Source organism: Branchiostoma floridae, chromosome 4 (genome assembly GCF_000003815.2).
Source record: "Branchiostoma floridae strain S238N-H82 chromosome 4, Bfl_VNyyK, whole genome shotgun sequence".
In the NCBI taxonomy this organism is placed as follows: Eukaryota; Metazoa; Chordata; class Leptocardii; order Amphioxiformes; family Branchiostomatidae; genus Branchiostoma; species Branchiostoma floridae.
Genome location: NC_049982.1, coordinates 24,529,054 through 24,551,363, shown reverse-complemented (window position 1 = coordinate 24,551,363; position 22,310 = coordinate 24,529,054). Strand labels below are relative to the sequence as shown.

General features: G+C 41.8%; 1 protein-coding gene across 1 annotated transcript; it reads right to left on the bottom strand.

Moving 5' to 3' along the window:
• Positions 1-19,256: 19,256 nt before the first annotated feature.
• LOC118414390 (isatin hydrolase-like) lies at positions 19,257-21,901 on the bottom strand. Its single transcript, XM_035818413.1, has 4 exons — positions 21,660-21,901; positions 21,076-21,231; positions 20,379-20,560; positions 19,257-19,885 (listed from the first exon to the last, which is right to left on the bottom strand). The coding sequence occupies exons 1-4, from the start codon at positions 21,841-21,843 to the stop codon at positions 19,688-19,690; spliced, it is 720 nt and encodes a 239-aa protein (XP_035674306.1). The 5' UTR covers positions 21,844-21,901; the 3' UTR covers positions 19,257-19,687.
• Positions 21,902-22,310: the final 409 nt, after the last annotated feature.

The window sequence follows — 22,310 nt, the reverse complement described above, 5'->3', positions numbered from 1 at the left end:
CCTCCAGACCACTACGGGGGTCGCGGGCGCGGACCGGGGTTCGACGGGCCGACTGACTACGGTGGGCGCCTACCAGGGCTCGGCGGGACCGCTGGCTATACTGGTTGCGAGCCAGGATTCGACGGAACCACTCTCTACGGTAAGACTAAGCTCTGACATTCATAGATAGTTCAAGAATCCATAAACTTTACAAGGCAGGGGGATTTTCTAATAGAAAGAAATCTAACGTTAGTAAAAAAAATGCATACTACTTCATAGTATATGTGTATGATGAAATACCGACTAGTCCCACACGCATAGAAACGCAGGGTTAGTGAGTATGATATTGTTGTACCAAACAAACGCAGCGCAATTCCTTACAAGACTTAGTGGAATTCTCTCAGAAGCTGATTAGATATTCATTGCTTCATCATATTTTGGGAAATAGCACCTTTTTTGACTTAAGTGTTTCTTGAAATTGCGCGAGCCTTTTCAGACAACCGAAATACAACCAAAGGTTTGGAAAAATCAATGGTATGTTTAGGGTTAATTCTTTTGAATTCGGTCGGAGCAATCTAAGAAATACATCTTAGTCGTAAAACTGAAAAGCACCATCATGTTGTAATCATACATATATACATTAATCATATTAATAGACTGAAGAAGCAAATAAGTAAAGTATCCTTTACACATATGCATCCTCAGTACCTCAAATGTTTAAAGTGTTTACCTTAATCTGTTACCAAAGTGTTAAATACATGGTGCCTTTGTAAGACTACGCGGGATTCTGTTTTTTTGGCGACGCCTCAGGGGCGAGCCTAATGTTTATAGTGTGCGACCGTTTGACAGGAATTCTAGGAATTCCGCAGGCATGCGAGGAATTTTTCTACGGGTATTTTTTTCTACGGGTATTTTCTACGGGTATTCCCTAGGGAATTTGTTTTTGTGTGTGACTTTAGTCTGCTTTGTGTATGGCGTATAATAAGATGACGTGACCGATGTTATAAACCAGGATTTCTTGTTTTAATACTCGTTTCACCATCAAGTATACATCACATTACATTTTTAAACAAAATACCCGATATTATGTATCGTTAGGGTAGAATTGTGGGTCAGTTATATTTTTTGCTTGACCATTCGGCGTAATGATGTCGTGTATGTATGAGGATTGTTTTGTTTCGTTTGAAGGTTTTTATTTCATATCTTTCTGTTATTTCATTTTGTATGGTTGTGTGACGCTTGAATCCCTTTTTTTCTTATTGTTGTGATGTTCATTTGGTTACCAAACCATCGCGACAAAGGGGTGTACTTGTCAGTCGATTCTTCCTGTAATCTGGGGGTTGTCATGCCGGCGTTCACCTGTGGGGACAGATTGTGAGAAAGGATTGATATGAAGTATTTTTGCAATAGTGATACTAACTAAGCAACTTTTGTATGTCTGGATCGGTAAAGTGTTGTTTTCTGTTAGTTACAGGCCGTCGGTAGTGATGTAAGGCATCAAAGTAATTCAGATATAATTTATAGCAAAAGTCATACATATTGAATTACAGCGCTTATATTGTCATGTCAAGTCAAAGTCCTTCCCGCTCCATGGTGCATAGGGCGGCGCCCATGTTCTTGGAGTAACCCTGGGCCAAACAAATGCAATTACTACAGTAGGGGGCCAGGACACTGGCTGTGGTGTGTGTTCAAATTACATACTCTTTCCCGAATGCTGAGTGCTAAGCTGAGAAATTAGCACGACCATTTAACACGTCATACTATATTGGCCGGGGATCGAACTTACGACGTACCGAATGCATGGCGAAGACTTTTCCCACTCGTCTCATTGCACCGGCGATAACGCTTGTGCAGCCAGACAACAATACTCGTGATGCTAACGTGCTGTTACTTTGACCGATGAGGTCTATTTCTCTTATAACCAAAGGGCACAAAAGTGCATTATCATTTACCTTTTGGTGTAGCCCGAGTTTTGAATCATTAAAGAAGTTTCAGAAATAAATTGTACCACCGTGAATAAGAAATAATGACACAAAATATTCTTTCTCGGCTTGGCTTCGCATGATCGAAGGCACATCACAATATCAATATACATGTCGGCTTAAAAGCCACAAGCGACGGCTATCGGGTCTAACATGCAGTACACTGTTACGTCGGGTTGCGTAAACCAGTATACAGAATATTTCGTCCATCATACAAGTAAAACGGCTGCATTTGCAAGAGATATCCAACTTCTACGTGTGGAAGGGTGGTAAAGGTGATTGGAAAAGCATCCTGTATACATCGGCTATATCATCACCTGCCTGTAATAAGACAGAATGAAATAAGTCACATGTACGCTCACCGCTATTAAACTGCTTGGAGGACAATGGGTGATCAGATTACCGGTACCGTTTTGGCTACAGTCAGAGTGATAAGACGGCGGGCGATCGGAGGACGGATGGGAGTATGGCAGTTCCGGCAATCGTCGGTTAATTGACGACTCGTGCTCAGCAGTATTGCTATAGAACTGTGGATACGTGCTTGACTGTACTAGTCTACAGACGATAAAGGGTGAGTGAAACGCAGAGTAAAAGATGATTGAGAACGGGGACCCCGGTAACAAATCGTATCTTTTACTTTAAGACCACGGGAAACAGATGAATATGACCACGAGAAACAGAAGCGTTTGTTGTTCGGCGGCGGCAAGGTGGCGAATGGAATTCCACAGGAGGGCCTCATGGAGCTCTGATATCTTCGGCCGATCAAAAACAAAAGGGTTGTGCCTGGTTGTGCCGTAAACAACATGTGGTATGAGTAACAAACTGCCAAGAAGTTTCCACGTTGAAAGATATTCTCTAAACAAAATCAAAAAACTCTGGCGAAACAAGGTCACAGATGAAGACTAATTCCTACACAACAATACGCTGTAAAAATGCCAAAACTATAATGCCGTTAATATGGGACTCATATTTTATCTTGCCGAAACGTGATGTTGGCGGACTTTTTGAAGACCAAGGTCTCGGGCGGTTTGGGGTAAGATTTGGGCCCACGAGATTAAGGTTGGCAGTGTTACTCAACCCAAGCACACAGTCCCAAAATCCACCTGGTACGATTCACATCGTAACGCTCTCGGTTTATTTAGCTCTAGTCACTCTTAACAACTTGTGACGTATCTATTATACGCATAATACATGCTATCATTAGCAAGGTACTCTCACCGAAATTGAGTCGCTTGTGCATGTTCACTGTCCAGTTGAAGCGCCGCGTCTAACTCGGCCGACCTTGTCCGCCGCGCCATCTCCGCCTGACTAGATAGTCAGTGATCGATCTTTATTGGGAAGCAAACTGACGCTATTCTGAGGGCTGCCATTGGTTGGAAAATGTACGTGTGCAGTTCCTATTTGTCAATGTTTACAGACTGACGTCAGCACGGTGACCAATCCCAAGACGATGTCCAGACGACGGCCAGGGACCGCCCGATTTGTTTGTTTTAACTATCCAAGCGGGGACGATATAGTCACAGCATTCAAAACGGGGATTGAAATGTAACCAAAAAGGATCTATTTTACGATGGGTATATTGCAACCTAACAACGCTAAATGCAATAGCAGCGAATCAGAACATTATAACCCGGAACTTTTTCATGCCTACCTTAAAAATTAGTACTAAGTTTTAACGGCTACAATGTTTCCTGTTTATTGACGAAGCGTAAAACAATAGATATATCTTGTACCGTCTTCTCTGAGGTGCGCTTATCGGGTAGTTTAGTTGATATTTTTGATCATGCATCATATACTGGGCGATGTTAAATTCAGTATCTCCGGGAACAGTCCTGGTTATATTGACCTCTTATTTCTTTTTCCAAAATGTGACTAGACATTGCATCTCCGAGGTTTATACTACTCTAATTAGATACAAAAATAAAGGACTTTGCCCTTTCATCTTGTATGCAGATACACACCAACATGTGTTGTATCAATCACACACGAATATATTGCCATTTTAACAAAAAGAACTAGTCTATATTGTGACACGCTGTAACTATTGTGGGGAAATAAGATATACATAGTACATAGGTAGAATGATCTAGCAAGACCTCAAAATTAACCCAAACACGACTGCGTACTAGTTACCACTCGTACATTGCAATTGACGAGTATTTATTTTCTTTCTGAGTACCTATCGTAATCCACAATGTATGGGTTACATGAGTTATTACCTCGTAAGCTACCATGTCTTAAGCTGGCGCTATCTCACTCCTATACAAGGGAAGAATGACACTTAAATACACAGACATGTCACTTGATGACAATGTTTTATTCACTTTAGAAGAACCAACATTCAATGCTATACCTGTGTCCGATTAAATGGTCATGTTTGAGAAATGGCTGTGTGTTGTCATAAAGAAATATATTCTGTGTATAAAAATCACTATAAAAAACAAACACTCAATGCTATACTTGTGTATATATAAATCTATTGTACAGTGGTCAAAGCTAACCTGTTCATTGTCGATAACATCTCTTTTTGTATGTCACCTGATATGCCCGGCGTGTGCTTAAACCTAAAATTTACGTCAGGTCTACGCGTGCGTATTATCAAGATTCTCAAACCCATTGCCGATAATAACAACAGCCTTGGTCACGACATTCACCAGACCTGAACGGTATTGTCTTTTGATAATGCCGGTACCACTTTGTATCGGTGGCATCTGCAACTGATTGGAGCAAGATGCCGCCGTGCAAATTAATGACGGGATCTTCTCTTTGTATCTGAGAAGCTCAGTATGTGGCCCAGACGTGCCAGGCGCTGTCTGTATGCGTCTAGAACCCGTGTCCCCAGACGGTCAAACCACTCGCGCATTGTGCGAAGAGATATCTAGCAAGACCTCAAAATTAACCCAAACACGACTGCGTACTAGTTACCACTCGTACATTGCAATTGACCAGTATTTATTTTCTTTCTGAGTACCTATCGTAATCCACAATGTATGGGTTACATGAGTTATTACCTCGTAAGCTACCATTTCTTAAGCTGGCTCTATCTCACTCCTATACAAGGGAAGAATGACACTTAAATACACAGACATGTCACTTGATGACAATGTTTTATTCACTTTAGAAGAACCAACATTCAATGCTATACCTGTGTCCGATTAAATGGTCATGTTTGAGAAATGGCTGTGTGTTGTCATATAGAAATATATTCTGTGTTGAAATCACTATAAAAAACAAACACTCAATGCTATACTTGTGTATATATAAATCTATTGTACAGTGGTCAGCCTAACATCACTTTTTGTATGTCACCTGATATGCCCGGCGTGTGCTTAAACCTAAAATTTACGTCAGGTCTACGCGTGCGTATTATCAAGATTCTCAAACCCATTGCCGATAATAACAACAGCCTGGGTCACGACATTCACCAGACCTGAACGGTATTGTCTTTTGATAATGCCAGTACCACTTTGTATCGGTGGCATCTGCAACTGATTGGAGCAAGATGCCGCCGTGCAAATTAATGACGGGATCTTCTCTTTGTATCTAACTGAGAAGCTCGGTATGTGGCCCAGACGTGCCAGGCGCTGTCTGTATGCGTCTAGAACCCGTGTCCCCAGACGGTCAAACCACTCGCGCATTGTGCGAAGAGATACGCAGGGTCACACCCTGAACCCCCCCCCCCCCTCACCCACTCTCGCATATAACAAGACGGTTATCATTTTTCTATGTATTGATTCTCACCCCACAACCGCTGTCTAGCCCTCGGGAGGTGCTCAGAAAAAGTTGCGGCGGTCAATCTTAAGCTGGCTCTATCTCACTCCTATACAAGGGAAGAATGACACTTAAATACACAGACTTGTCACTTGATGACAATGTTTTATTCTCTTTAGAAGAACCAACATTCAATGCTATACCTGAGTCCGATTAAATGGTCATGTTTGAGAAATGGCGGTGTGTTGTCATATAAAAATATATTCAGTGTATAAAAATCACTATAAAAAACAAACGCTCAATGCTATACTTGTGTATATATAAATCTATTGTACAGTGGTCACAGCTAACCTGTGTTAGAAAGCAATTGTACATACAGACATTTCCTTATAGACCGTCTATAGATAATGGTTAAGATATTTTAAGAAACTAAAGAAGGGATACTCAATGGAAACTTATTTAACGTCACTTGGTAATATCGAGGTCAGATCGTCCATATGCAAACTTAGAATCAGCGCCCACCCCCTTGAAATAGAGAGCGGGCAGTACAAAAAGCTACCCGTGGGCGAAAGAACCTGTAATCATTGTAATGCAAAACCGGTGGAAGACGAAATACATTTTATTGCTAAATGCCTCTCAATGACCAGGAAAGATGAAGAGGTATGCAAAACACACAAAGACATCGAAACGCTTACCGACGAAATAAAACTATAAGGCTGTTAACGTCACATAACCCACTTATCATAGAAGAAGTGGGGTACATCGTCTTCTTCCCCAAAAAAAGAAGTCAAACCCCATATGCGTAGATTGTAGCTCACTGCAGTCAATATTTTTGATAGAATATTCCTTTGATTACAATTGACATCGTTGTTATCTATACCAAATAATTTTATGTATGTTTACTAAATCAACTGTATGCATCTTGTTGCAATTAGTCACGGGCAAGAACTTGCAAATAAACTACATTATTAAAACCAACATGTATAGCCTTGCTGCCTCTCCCTCCCATCAGAAATCTGCACCAAATCAAGGTGCTGGTTCGGCACGGACGTTGGCCCTATTTTGCTAGCTTTTTTTCCAATACGTCAACGTTTTCGTGCAGCGACCTAGCGATGAACGTTTTGGAGGCCCAGAAGTATAGTGAGGTCGGGTTTACGTCAATCTGAAGGGTTACTTCCTATGCCGGGACACGTGTTCGTCGGGCCCATGCCGGCCACGGGGTGCCATCTCCCCGCTTGCCGCTTGGTGACGTGGGTGGCCGGGGCCCTTTAATATCGGAAGCTCGGCGCTCCAGGGAGAACATGAGATGGGGCATCTTAGTTTAAGGTTATGTCAGGAGGAGGAAGAGACATGTCATCCTTTTGGGTAAGCGTGATTATCGTCGCGATGGTTCTGCTCTGTTCTGTGAGTGTGAGTGGTTCTGTTCTAATGATCAGTGGCGGTTTGTTTACATCTCCGTGAAGGGGGGGGGCGATTATGTGGTACTTATTTCCTCGAGGCCCTCCTTCATGGATGCCTTTGGTTATCAGTAACGCATTTATTCTGATCAGAACAAACACAGAAACGCTAAACCATGTGTATAACGGTGGGGCACTACATCCTCTAATCACACCTCGTTGTGACTAGGACGTCCTCTCTTACTTGTCTAATATTTCTTCAAAACATTTACATCTTTCCAAATTATGCCTAACAACAGTTATGGGAAGACCAGTATAGGATTCCATAAGAAATGAACCGTTAAACGCTGTTATGTGACTTTTGACCTTATAAAATACAACACGGCTGATCTCATTGACCATATTTCACCTTGAATTAAGTTAAACAATTATAACCGTCCACAATGCCCCATCTGCAAGACCGAGCTGAAGTTAGCAGCCCGTTTACCAGCACCAGTTGTGGCACGTAGACACCACGCACTCGCAGTTCCACGTACGTCGGTTTGTACCCTTAGCTTTAAAATGGTTAGACCAGTCCTGCTATGTATCTCGAGAACATCTTGATGTTTGAGTCTACACGACATGAAGAGTGTATTCATGTTTACTGTACTATACCTTGGACATTTTGTATCAAACACCCTAAGGTGCAGCAAGGTATCTTTAAGCTATACTACGTAATGTTTGGACAATACAGTATGTTTTTGTTGGGTTTCGCCTGCGTGCCTGCCTTGATCAGGCGGTCGACTCATCTTTAAGGGATATACATGAATGTTGTGATCGAGGCACACCTCTCGTAGCTTTCTTAGCCCGGCTTGCACCGAATGGTCCTACAACATAGAAATAAAAGGAAAAAGGGGAAAATTTGTCATAACATGCCGGACTCAGTCCTGCCTGGGGCTAATAAGTCGTGTATGTGTAGAGAGTCGTGAGCATGACAGGCCCATTTGTCACACCGACTCAAAGGGTGACTACCACATTCCAAACCAAAGATACTGTAAGTCGACAACGCATGAAGAGTGTGTTCATGTTTACTATGCACTTGGGGCAGTTTGTATCAAACACCTTAAGGTGCAGCAAAGTATCTTTAGAAAGTATGTTTCTGTTGGGTACGACAAAATAATGTAATGGAATATACATTCAAAAGCAAATAACAGTAAAGATCACGGCGCTGCAATCCATGAAGATCGAGCTGGTCCAAAAGTAACCTGGAATCCAGTCTACCGTGGATTGGCCAGGCTAACTTCGTCTTTCCACCACCGGGGTCACATACAATGAAAGCAGACGAAAAAACAAAATAGTGCAATTTGGTGAAATTTCACCACATTCGCAGGCGTGCCTCTATTGTGTCTCACCGGACGTTTGTATCAACAAGAAACCTCCTTTGTATATTAAAATGTATCTGTCTCGTGATATGTTCTGTTACTTCCCACTTGTGGCTATGCCTTGTTTGTTCATTCTCAACTTTCTGTAATGATTTCGAGCGCTCATTTGTTAGACATAAAAATGACGTCTAAAATAATACACCTGGGGCCATAATGAGATCTTCACCTCACGGAGACTCATGATCAGCATAGAAAACTTAGTTTCTACGTGTTGTCGGGCGTGTACGGGGGTTGAAGTCTGTAATCATTACTGCTTTCGTTGGGTGTTTGGTCTGTGAACGTTGCGATATCAAAATTCCGCCGTTACCTATTAATACAATCAAGGATAAAACCTCCTTGTTACAAATGTGGCCTTTAATACAAGAGGGTGGTAGAATGCCTCGCGGGAGGTATTAATTCACACCATGTCGTATAACAGTTCTCTCGATGGCGATTAATCTATATGCAAAAAAATGGCCTTCTGCTGTTAGGCCGACAAAAGATCTCTCAACGTTATGACACCGGCCTTTTCCTTTGATAGCGATATGTGATGTGTCGCGTGATTGCATACCAAAGTAAGTTCTCACTGTAGCCGCCCTCGGGGACCCCAACAAACTCCTCGGGTGGGCGGAGCAGTACCAAATCCACATAGTCAGGCCACTCCCAGGATCTAACTGACTTAGAACGGCCATCTTTCAGAAGCAAAATACACTGTTATAGTCACTAGAAACATGTAGTTTGTTTTCCTAGCAAGCGAACAGACAGGCTACATTCTTCTATTTCTCATTCATGAACCTGGTGATGGCGCCTCACACCTTTCCCCATGAGGCTTGTGTGAAATTCATGTCAGGTTTTACAACACTTTTTTGCACCACAATGCCATTGTTTTTGGGTGAATGTCAGATCAAGGAGATCAGATTGATCCCAGTTCTCAACCTGACCTCAAATGAGTAGGACGTGGCATCTCTTGAAGGCCAATTTCTCGAGTATGTTCAGCCGTTTTCACAGTATGTACAGGCGAGTTCCGTACGCGTACACAGCCCGAGTTCCAGCTGAGTTCCAGCTGAGTTCCAGCTGAGTTCCAGCTGAGTTCCAGCTCGAGATGGCGGACGTTTTGCTGCAGCATATTGGCATCTCTGCCGAACTGTTTTGTAGTTTTGATACTGACCAATTCCTGCAAGACAGACCAGCCAAATTATGTCGCTGCCCCCTCCCCATTTCATTCACCCTGCTGGAGTAACCGTCCTGACGAGCAGTCCTGTTCCCAGTTCGACCCGTTCCTGGTAGACCACATCTTCCTCCATTTTAGTTTGTTTCTCTTTTAAAGTTTTATGGAAGTATTGATCGTATACCACATGTTTGCTTCATTTTTATCAATTTAACGCGCATGTTTTTATGTAGCATCTCTACTTTTAAAGTTTTTCTTTACTATCTTGAGAACCTGTTCCCTAGCTTGATGTAACCGTTGCCAAGGCGGTTATATTTTTCATGTATTTGATGTAACTAGCTAGATAATTCTGTTCGTACGTTTTCTTGTTACAAGAAACTCTTTATTATTGTCTTGTTCGTTTTCTGACTTTTCCTTTCTGAATTTCCTTTGTTCATGTTATGAATAAAGATGTTCAGTAACAAAGGTTGATTTGCTGTTTACCTTTTTGTTAATTCTTTAAGTGCTTTTATTTGCATGAGAAAGGTGGGCGTCTCCAACTTAGTCAATTTATTCGTTGGTTGGTACACCCCTACCCCTAGGGAGGCCATTCAGTTGAATGGTGGGCGTCTCCAACTTAGTCAATTTATTCGTTACTTAGTACACCCCTACCCCTAGGGACGCCATACTATGTGGATTTAGTCACAAGAAATACTCGCTCCTGATTGGCTGAGGAAAGATGGCCATGTTCTAAGACCATGGTGACGAATTCTTTTAGCGGATGCATACAATAGAGAGATGCCAGCCAGTCTATATATATTCTGAATACTGGATGTGATTTAGTTTTCTTCTGATATAACGGCAACAGGGAAATACAGACGGGATCCCGTTCTTGTATACGCGAACGTCTAACACGTCTGCAGGGACACCACCCAGGGAAGTTACCGGATAGGACATGGGTTAAAATCCCTGCTAACTATCAACACTAATGGTTATCAAAAGATTTTGAGCGTTCTGTTTAAGTATCTCAAATGTAAAAGTACAAAAACTTTCCAAATCCCCGGGAAATAAGCGAATGTGCATGTTGTCACCCGCAGATTTTTCATGCGCAACTTTTCACGCGCACAAAACCCCATCACTGTTAGCGTAAAAGTTTACATGTGTAGTCTTGAATTTTCGTGAAAAATGCATAAAAGTTCCGTTGTCGTGGTTTTCTCGGTGTTTGGTCGACATACTATCTATCTGACACAGTGACTAAATTTGTCACATCGCCGGATTCTGAGAATCACCACGATAATTTTTGCCATCTGTTCTACTCTTCGTTCCGTGCACCTTCAGTGCAGTCAAGGCCACTCTGACATTTCATACGTACCCTCTGGCCCCAGCCCTGGTCGTAACTCATTTTCTGTGACAGCTAATTGCAGCAGATTTGGCCAAACATCCTCCCCTGATCTCTGACATCTTTGAACCACAACCAGATTTTTTGCCTCCATGGTTTCGGCTTTAAAAATCTCTAAACCGTGTTCATGTGGTGTCATGCCCCGTGCCTTTTCTTTGCCAAATTGTACCAACCCCCTTCCCCACCGACTCAACTTAAACATTCACGTTAGTGCCAGAGTGAATTGTGAACCTTAATCGTTTTTGCCATGTTTAGGTCAAATCATGAGGTTTTGCTAGATCATTCTACCTATGCACAATGTATTTCTTTCCCGCTATAGTTGCAGCGTGTCAAATGGATACCCTAGTTCTTTTTGTTAAAATGTCAATACATTCGATTGTGGTTGTTACACTTAGACATGTTGGTATGTGTTTAATAGAAGATAAATGTGGCGGAGTGGATACAAACGTGTTTTATTTTGTATCTAATTAGAGCAGTATATACCTCAGAGTAGCAATCCCCATTTAGACACATTTGGGAACAAGAAAATAGGGGGTCAGTAAAACCAGGACTGTTAACGGAAGTTTTTAATTTGAAATGACTCAGTATTTGATGCATGATAAACAAAAATCGACTAAACTATTCGATTATTCACTAGATAGTGGATAAGATGCCTTAAAAAGTTTGAGACGGATTATCAGGGCGAGTTGCGAGTTATTTATCGTTTATACATCGCAAGTTCATTTCGCCGATGTCTTAGAAAATATGGATCGCGACACCATATTCCCATATGTACGGATACATCCCGGACCAATGACAAGCTGAAAGGGAACAGTGTCACTTATTATTGTTAAAAGATTAGATAATATCAGTACGGGCGAAAATCATACGGCCGACTGTTGAAGCACACCTCAAGAAAGATGGTCCAAGAATTCATTATTTTACGCTTCGTCAATTAACAGGAAACATTGTAGCCGTTAAAACTTAGCACTAGTTTTTAAGATAGGCACGAAAGGGTTTAGGGTTTGAATGGTTCTGATTCGCTATTGTTGTTTTTAGCGTTTTTGGGTTGCAATGTAGCAATCGTAAAGTACTCCCTTTTTGATAAGTACATCTCAATCTCCCGTTTTAGCTACACATGTATCCTGATCCTCCAACACCCCCATTTAAAAACATACAACTATGAAGTATATTGCCGTCGCCATGGCAATGCTTTTTCATTGCCACACTTATTTCTGTTTTGTTTAAGATTTCATCACACAGGTATAAATATATAGATAATGTCCGTTGCCCAGGAGTCGACCCTTAGAAAGGCTTGAGCCGAAGTTTTTGTTTTAGTGGGGTCGGTCGGGTTACCGGAAACATAACATATCTCTAATTGGCCCAAACAATTTTTTTCCGTTTTATAGACTCCATGCAAGACTAATTGAATGTCATATAGAGACAATTGCTTCAGTATATTGAGTCAGATATAACGGTTTATTTTTCTTACATGGAGATATGACATTCAGTGGTTTCCTTTGTGTCTGTGTGTGTTTGTTGGTGTTTGTGTGTGTGTGTGTCTATTTCAATTTACTTTTGCATTTTGATTATGAGCAGAGTATCTTTTTATATCTTTAAGAGTCACCCATATCCTATTGTTCGATACATACTGTCATATTGATTTTTTCATTTGTTTTTCTAGTTTGTTATCAACATATTATTTATGTAGTGCATGGTATCTATATAATATCAGTTATTGTTTTAGTTTCTTTCATCGTTTACGTCTTATCAATCTTAATCTTTGCCTTTACGTAAATTATGTTCTTTGTTTGTTTGTTTGTTTATTCTGTTTTTAACCAGGGTGAAAGTATATAGGCTGACGGCGTTATTTTTCTAAATGAAAAAAGTTTAACAAAAAAATCCATTATTTTTTTTCAGGTGAGACAGCTGGCCTGATCTTCACCCGTCCCCAAAGCGGATGAAACCTGAATATTTTGACATGTTCAAAGTAGTACCAAGGATTGTTACTGTTCTTGCCATCGTAGTTGGATGTGTAGGTTTAGACCCGACATGTTTTCCTGGGTGCACGTACACAAATCACTGGTCAGCTTGCGTCCCTTTGCGTAACTCACGCGTCATGGGTCGGCTTTTGGAAGGTACTTGTATCTTGTGCACGGCGGAGCAACAGCAACAACCCGCCCGCATTCCAAACAATTCCTCCCGGCCAATTTCGCTGTGCATTCCCGATGAAACCGAAGTGGTGGTTAGGGGGGTCGGACTTGGGGTACTCTCAATTCAAAAGCTACTGCCTCCTCAGAAGTCTTCAGTTGAGACTAGTGGTCTTGCTTTGGTGGAATGTGGAATCACAGATCTAGAACAGGACACTTTGTCAGCCTTTCCTGCGCTGAATTCTTTGCAGCTTGATGCGAACAACTTGACTCACGTCAAGCGAGCCTGGTTCGACAGTTTGAAATCTCCATTTCTTATGCGGACCCTGTCACTCTCCCACAACAACATCAGTATCATAGATCCAACATGCTTCCAGAACCTAACGCTCCTATCAATATTGCTCCTTGACAATAACTCAATCCAAAACATCAACCCGTCTTGGTTTAGCAACCTGAAATGGTTAGGCCATCTTTCTCTGAGCTCAAATTTGATCCAAAGTATATCTCCTCAGGCATTCAAGCCATTGAAGAGGCTTACCAGGCTAGATTTGAACCGAAATGCGTTAACATGTCTGTCATGGGAGACTATGAACGGGCTACATAAACTAGACAAGCTTGCGGTGGGTGGAGATAGGTTGCTTGCTCTCGATGATTCTTCCCCCTTGGTAATGAACTGGCATCTGGATTATACTTACACCGAGTATACCGGTCAGAAGGTTGCAGTCAGGGTTAACCAAACGCTTTTCTGCATCACCCAAAGTCCAAAACTCGCCCAATACCACGTCCGCATATACCATAACAACACCTCGCACCTTGGCCAGTCCGATGACATACACAACATCCAATGTACAGTATTGGGGCGTGAAACGGCTACAACAAACCAGGTGAAATATGTCCTACCGTTTGTTGCAATCTCAGTCGAGGCAGAATCATGCAGACTCACTGCAAACATCGCCCACTTGTGCACACAGGCTTGGAAAGATGCATATGCCAGAGGCGTAGCACTGGGGGGAAACAACACAACTCTGAAGATCATTAGCATGGGTGTAGACAAGGCCTACCAACCCCAAACTATCGCGGTAGTGTTTTCAAATAACAGAATCATGTCGTATGATGACGGCCACAGCAGAAATATCAGCACTTTTGGTCATGACGAAATGGTGAATGTGACATGCCATGTAGAAACATGGGGGAAAACATACCGACATGTCTTCCATATGCCCGTGTCCAGCACTTCTAATGGCACTTTGTGTAAAGACCATAAGACCCAGACCACAAGAACACTAATCACTAAGACAACCAAGGCCCCTGTGAATCAGGCAAGCGCAACAACAACTGATTACATAACCGCTCGAACACCGAAAGAGCCATGCGCATGCTTACATGTACAGCTAGTGGTCATCACAGTGTTAGCTGTAGTAGGGGTGGAGCTTGTAGCGCTGCTAGTGGCGTGCGCTATCAGAAAGCAGCGCTGTTGTTCACGGTCGGGTAAGCCACAAACGCCGGCTCTCGCCTCCCTGAATCACTGGGCACTTAGTGGTGTAAATGACCATGCTGCCTCGGTCAATGTCAGCCACCTTACGGGAGCTCAGGGTACTGCAGGCGATGATCCTGAGTACAGCGAAATTCCCGACGAGTATTACAACACACGACATCCTTACTGGGAGATTCCCGACGAGTACTACTATGAGAACACACGGGCCCTCTCATACCCCCTAGCTCTCCGTGTGCCCGGTCAAGGCGACGGCAATGACGCTGTGCCTTTCTACGCCGCTGTAGCGGCTGAGTGTGGCCCTTCCTCCATCAGCCCGGCTGGGCGGCAAACATCCATCCTACAGCACGGTCCCTCGTACCAGATCAGTCCCACAGATACACGCACGGCAGAGGAAGACAAACATTAGATCGTACGGCGTGCATGTAGCGGGGAGGTACAGGGCTAGAGACATGGCCGCCATTGGTAGATATGGCAGAACAAGGGGGGCCCGAATGTCCAGGGGTGTTCTGTATAATAATCCCTCTGCTAACCGGACCATACATTAGCAGACAAACGTGAGGTACCAGGCTGCCGTCGGACACAAACGCAAACGCTCAAGGTCAGGCCAAAATATGGCATGGCATGGCATGGCATGCCTACAGTCCCTAAATCCTATCATTGCCAGTTCCATGAGGGGTGTCTTGGCAAGGTATGAGGACAACAAAGTGAAGACCACATTCACGTGTTGGGAGCCTGTAGCTTGGGGGTATCTAATAAGCCTTTATGTGTGGGTCTACAAACAGTGCAAATCATCTCCGACAGAGTATCTAGGGAGTGTACGTTATTCGGCTGGGGTGGGTTGGTTACTTCCGCGCGGGGAAAGAATCAAGCAAGCAGTCTATCTCCATTCCAAAGGATTTTCACTAACTTGAAGTCTGAGACATATTAGATTTCATTCACTGGCCTTGAATCAAAACACATCGCAGATCACTGTGTCGCATAAGATAGAGAACCCAACCGGCCAGCCCTTCCACATTCCTGTACCTATCACGAGAAAGTCTCTATCTTCCTCCTTCTCACATATACACATCTAATATCTAGCCATCTGTCTATCTAAAATCTCTATCATCTATCTGTCTATCAATCTAACATCTCTATCTAGCAATCTAGCTAACATTTCTATTATCTATCTTTTTAACATCTCTATTATCTATCTAACATCTAGCTAACACCTCTGTTTATCTATCTAACATCTCTATTATCTATCTAAAATCTATATAATCTATCTATCTAATATCTATATTATTTATCTAAAATCTATCTATATCTATATCTACCTATCTTGCTATCTATCAATCTATATCAATCTAGCCATCTATCTAGCTATCTAACTAATATCTCTATCATTTTTCTAGTTATTATCTGTCTATTTATCTACTAGTAGTATCTAGCAATCTATCTAATATCTAGCCATCTACATATCTATCTATCTAATATCTAGTGATCGATCTATCTATCTATCTGATACTTAGCTATCTATTTATCTAATATATAGCCATCTATCTGCTCATGATCTATACGTGTCGGACATGAACACACAGAAACACACACGTCAACTTCATTCTTGCCAAAGCAATGACCACCTCTTGAAGCTTGGAAGGAATTGTAATGTGTATTTTACACCGTGGTTGCAACAATAGTCTTGACATCAAAAACTTTAGGTTGATCGTGCACCTAGGAAAATTGTCGGGATTTGTAATTTAGTCTTTTGATATAGAAATGGTCGTCTTGTGTTTCAAGTTTGGAACAAAATGACTTGTGTTTTGGAAATGAGCTTATACAGTCAGATTGTATTGCAAAATATATTATTGTTGTGACCTAAGAAAATTAAGAGGAAAATCAGGATTAACCATGTAAAACTTGATTAATTTAGTATGCAATAAAAATTTGTTCTGTAATCTATATATGAAAATGAGATCAGTTCAGTCACTTGTTTAAATATCACGCAAATTATAAGCAAAATTCCCTTTCAAAAATAGCATTGAGAGGGACAAAAAACATTTTACATTAATATTAATTTGGCTATCATTATCATCATGCATCAAATATGACCAAGCCTGCAATAATGAATCTTCCCTTCCTCTCTGTACGAAAAGCACCAAAAAGTGCAGGTATGTCCGCATCAGCTGTACAGAGATCCCCTCGTTTCGAGATTTTTCAACCAAAAATGCATATTGTTGTTTTATCCACTTTGTTTGCCAAATACAAAATGTATCTGAAATTAATCGACATCAATTTAAATCGTGAGAGACTAAGAATGATACTGTTACATGATCTTAATCTTCAAGGTGTGTCATGATAATTCAAATGGGGATTTTCATTATTGAGAGGCATTATTGCATGATCAAGTGTCCTTGACATGAAGCATTTCGTGTTTGCAAGTCAGTTGCGCCCCCTGGCGGAGGGCGTGAGTAATAACAACAATCATTGTGAGCGTATTTCATAGACTGACCGTGAATGACCTGGTTGTAGCTGGTGGAGTTTTTTTATGTAAACCGATAGTAGAAAGTCAATAAATATTCCGCTAACATATCTGGCGTTGCATTCTTAATTTTTTGTATGATGGTCAAGAATTAAAATGTTCGTTATTTTTAAAGAGGCTGAACATTGTAATGAGTGAGAATGATCGTTACTATTAATAACGATTATAATCAATAAGATTGAACGTTATAACGTTAAGGACTGAAAAAGACTGAATGGGAATAAACGTTAACGTTGCAATGACTGAGAAGAAACAGCATAATTTGAACTTATTAAAACGGAAATATGGAAACATTTTACGATAACATGTAGACTTTGAAACAGAACTAATCATGAATAGATGGATGGATGCATGTTTACAATCTATGACCTGTACTATATGGAACCTTTATGAAGGCCACACTCAGGTATATACATTATGCAAATAAGGACTTCACCAGATGACAGCTAATTGTAATAGACAGCCAGGACCGGTCTAATGTTTGCCTCATTCGCGTCGTTTTCGATCTATCATGTCCGCCACAAGAAAAAGGTTTGTTGTTCACGTTTGTAAAACTTACCTTTCTTCCTCGAAGTAGGTTGAATTGGACACTTTCTGATGTTCGCATGATGATGTTCTCCACCACGACTCGAAGTGCCCTGCCCTCCCTCTCAGATAGCTTACTACATGCCGCTTCTGCTTGAGCTATGACAACCGTCAGAATGTCTTTTTGTAGTGACAAAATTCAAACGTTCCGCTGTAAACAGAAAGTTTTGAATCTCTGAATAGAGCCTGGTTATTTCAACCCATTTTGACATAGATTTGGATTCTAACACGATGTTGTTTTCTTTCCGTGCTCATAACTTCCTTGGCGCAAACTTGTGTCGTTGAGTCGTTCTTTTCTATGCAAATGTACCTTGATCCGTGACCTTTGAACCCACGCTCAGATCTGTGTGGAAATTCCCGTTGGTAAGTCCTCGTCAAATCCTCGTCAAGTATGAAATCCAACTGTGGTTCCTCTTTTTCCCAGAAATTTCAGTTACTGAACAGATTGCCCTATTCTAACATTTCCTCGCTGTACGTCTGGGTTTTTAATCTGCATTTTCTCCTTTCATCGTCGAACCAAGATGACAGGTAAACGTTTAACTTACATGACATGATAACGTTATGTCTCAAGTGGTTTTGCTATCAGGCGATTTTACAGTAATTCTTCTCAAGACTTCTATCAGTATATAAACAATCCTTGCTGACATTGTCTCTTAGATTGGCTAAAAATTCCCCTGAGTTATTAGATGATAAAATACATTGTGAAAAGGTAAAAATTGTTCTTCCACTCAAAAAGTTATTCCTCTAATCAAGTGTCAGAGGACTGCCAGCAGATATCCTCGTCGTAAAACGTATTTGGGAAAATGATATGAGCGTTTGTTTCGCCAAAATTCAGATTATTTAGTAGAACGTGTTATTGCGTCATCTATGTCGAAGTGTTACAATATATTTACTTTTAAGTAACCTGGCCCCACAGTGGATGGTGTTTCATTCTATTTAAAATACCAAACAGGGCTACTTTGCTAGAGGAGTACAGGAGGCTGTATACCTGACGACACGCCAACCCTTTCTCATCCTGGGCGGGTGGCGATATCGACATCTGGCCCATAGCTGACGACAGATGTACAAAAAGTCACGTGTCCGCAACATGCAAGGGAAAGATAGAAGTAACTGAACTACTTAGTCAAAAATTCGGTAAGTCTGATTTTTGTTTGAGAAAGTTTTTCTCTTATAGCATGTACTTAGTTTGGCAGTTGCATTGTGTGTACTACATTGCACGAACTGAGAACACAAACATACACAAATAACACCTCCCATGAATTAGTAGTTTCTTCCAAATGGATCCCATTATCTTCATTGCATGCCTGATTGACGACACGCCCTACCAACTGTGAACTACTACATGCCACCCAACGCAGGTCTGATGTCATGAAATTTGCGGTTACCTATCTTCCCACTCACATCTTGCATGCTGGGGCATTGATAATGTATGGCAACACTTCATCGTACATTGAGAACTTTGAAATATTGCTATACGCTCACAAAAAGGCAAATAGTAAGACAAACAGACATTCGAAATTGTATTGACATGTATTGAAATATACTTTAAACTGCATATATCCACTTGGCTATTTGTACAGTGGTGGGGCCAAGATGCTAAAATGTTGTATTGAGAACCCAATATTAACGAAGGATTTTGAGGTTTTCCTTTCTTGGTACCTTGGTGAAAGTTTGTATGGCATGCACTTTGTGATATGAAAGTTTCAAATATTATTTCTAAGTCAGTGGACCTTGTGCAACTTGTATTTTCTTCGTCACGTTTTACAAACACCAGGGATATATAATAATGATGCAAATATGCTAAAATGTTCTTGTTTTTGTTATTCACGTAAATGATTTTCTCTGGAAATTGCTTTTCAATTATGGGACCCACATCCTCCATAGTGCAGCCTTAAATGTCGATTTAGCCGAAGAATAAGGGAAATGCAAGCGTCATGGACCACTACAGTTCGTCCCTGCCACCCCCACCCTCAGGGTTGTTGATGATCCCGATGATTCTGGCCGGACCCCCGCTCCCCTCCCCGATCTTCAGGGGCAGAGCGTACACAGTGGCTCCTGTGGGCGGGAGTTTGTCCAGGTTGGCGACACTTTCCAACCCGATAATGTCTGCTTCGCACAATATCTGATGCGCGACGAAGTTCTAGAAAGATATGACCGACATTTTCATTGTTAGTTAAGTCTTCTTAAAGGATATCGCAACGTATTTTTGCTACATCCAATAAAAAATATTAGTAAAGTCATATTATACCTCGGTTGAATGGTTGAACCAAGTCTTTCTACCATTGGTAGAGACCAGAGATAGGCAGATTATGAGTCCAAGATTCCCGACCAATGACGTCACAAATCAACATGGCGACGCCCATGACAAAATGGTAAATCAGACCGACAATGGCCCGAGAGAAAAAATGTTAGGACGGATTGCTGATTATGTACTCAACGATAGCAGATATATGAATTTTCATCGCTGATAGTTATAGATGGTATTTCAATTTGTTTGAGAATGTGTTGACGAATTTTTAAATGTCGATACCGTCCGAATAATATGACGTTTTTTTTCTAGTAGTTGCCCTGATTTATATAATATCTATCCAGCAAGTTTCATGCCAGGATAAGAAGAGATGTATTGAACTCACAGTTGATTGTCCAGAACTGAGAGACCCGGTGTCAATGCCGACAGCGTGCATGCCTCTGTTCTGTACCAGCCAACGGGCGCCCTCTGGGTCTATTCCAGGGAAGTGCAGCAAGGATTTGTCGGCAGTGTCTGTTCCCAGGAACTGGCGTTTGTCCGGCCAGTACTGCCCCCAGCCGGTTCGAACTGGCGTAAGATGTAAGCAGAATTTTCCTATGATTTTTTTTACTCTATCAACTGAATTTCCCTACGTTTAAATATGACGAACAACATCCTGTAAAACAGGACTTACTAAAGCACCTACTACACTTAGACGTTTTTCAAATTTCAAATAGAGCTCATAGCAGGTTAATCTCTGAATTCGGTTGACATGCATTTCCAAACCGGCGGACATGCATTTCCAAACCGGCGGACATGCATTTCCAAACCGATGCCCAAACGTGCAGTCTAAGTGTGCTCGCTGTTATCACACGGCGTTTATCTATTACCAGGTCCCGGTTGGTTTTAACTCCGAGTTAAAATACAATACAGGGCCCGGTCGTGCCAAAATATCCCGGTAGAGGCAAAGTGTCCCAGGGGAAAACGAAGGGTTCACGCCGGATAGTGCAAAAACGACCCGTACACTACCCGACGGGACAAAAGCATCATCGGATATACTAGTAGAAACAACACCCAACTACACAACTACACTACACACCCACCTAGCACGATGGATCCGTCAGGAATCCTGCCGTTCTTCTCCTCCCAGTCCTGGAAGTCTTGAGCCGTTACCGTGTAGTCCGCGTTGTTCTCTGTCTTGTTGGACACGTCCACAACCACAGCCGGGCCCATCAGACGGTCTAGTGGAACAGCGTCCACTGGAGGGCATGAAATAACGTTGGATCTTTCGATGATAGTTATTGCAGGGCAGAGAGAAATGTTACCAGATTTCATGGTTCCAAGCTCCCCCCCCCCCTTTCACCATAGAGTGATATGACATGTACAAGGAACAATATATTTAGACTAAAGAAGATTTCTATTTGTCAAGGGAAGTGATGTAAGGTTTCTATATTATTTGCATTTTAATGACCATATCTCAAACAAACACAAAATTCTTTGTTTTGTAGCTAGCTATAGCGTCCTTCTGGAATTTTCTTCATTGAGTTACAGGCATTTGATAGTGGTTATTTGAGAGCGTCCAAAGTCCTGGGATATGTTTCACTAATATGCAAATAAGACCACCAACATGGCGGGGAGCATAGCGATGACGTCACGTAGAAACGATGCCTAAGTTCAGTCCACTCACTTCGCCACTTGTCTTTGCAAAAGTGCGAAGGCGCGTCCACGTGCGTGCCGCTATGTTCGTATCCCTCATAGGAACTGCCTTCGTAATAGTACCCGTTTGGATGGTAGCCTCTGAATATGTTTTTAAGGCGGAAAGGTTCGTGGGTTGGCCAGTTCACAGTGGTGTCGTCGAAGGTGTACGTCATGTCAATCACCTGTGGGTTGCCTAGCAACCCTGCAAGGCATCCGTTTCTCAAGATGACCTGTACAGATTTCAGATAGTCAAATTTCTACACATGTACAGTTTGATTCTGCTAGGTAACGGAGATGAAGTAAATATGATACATGCTATATGATATATATATAAACTCCAAATATGAATATTTTTGGCCCTAAAAGCAGCGTACGTGTCAGAGAAAGCCGGGCGCGCAGAAATTTCTCCTTTCAACATCTGCTTGAATATGCCCCGGGTTTTCATCCTGAGTGTATTTATGCTCGGCCCGACTGCCCATTATCTCAATAATTGCTTAATATAATAACCAAATTGTCTTCTCTTATTACAAATATCTACACGTTGTACTGGGAAATCCCTGTAGATGATAGATCATTAACATTATGTACAATTTAGGTCTGAGGTCTTTTTGTAGCAACACAGGTAGTTGATTGTCTACAC

Coding starts and splice junctions, on each gene's coding strand:
- LOC118414390 (XM_035818413.1), bottom strand. CDS start 21,843: ATGACGTACACCTTCGACGACACCACTGTGAACTGGCCAACCCACGAA. Junction 21,232..21,659: donor TTGCAAAGACAAGTGGCGAA/GTGAGTGGACTG, acceptor CATGCCCTCCAG/TGGACGCTGTTCCACTAGAC. Junction 19,886..20,378: donor TCAGTTCTGGACAATCAACT/GTGAGTTCAATA, acceptor ATATCTTTCTAG/AACTTCGTCGCGCATCAGAT.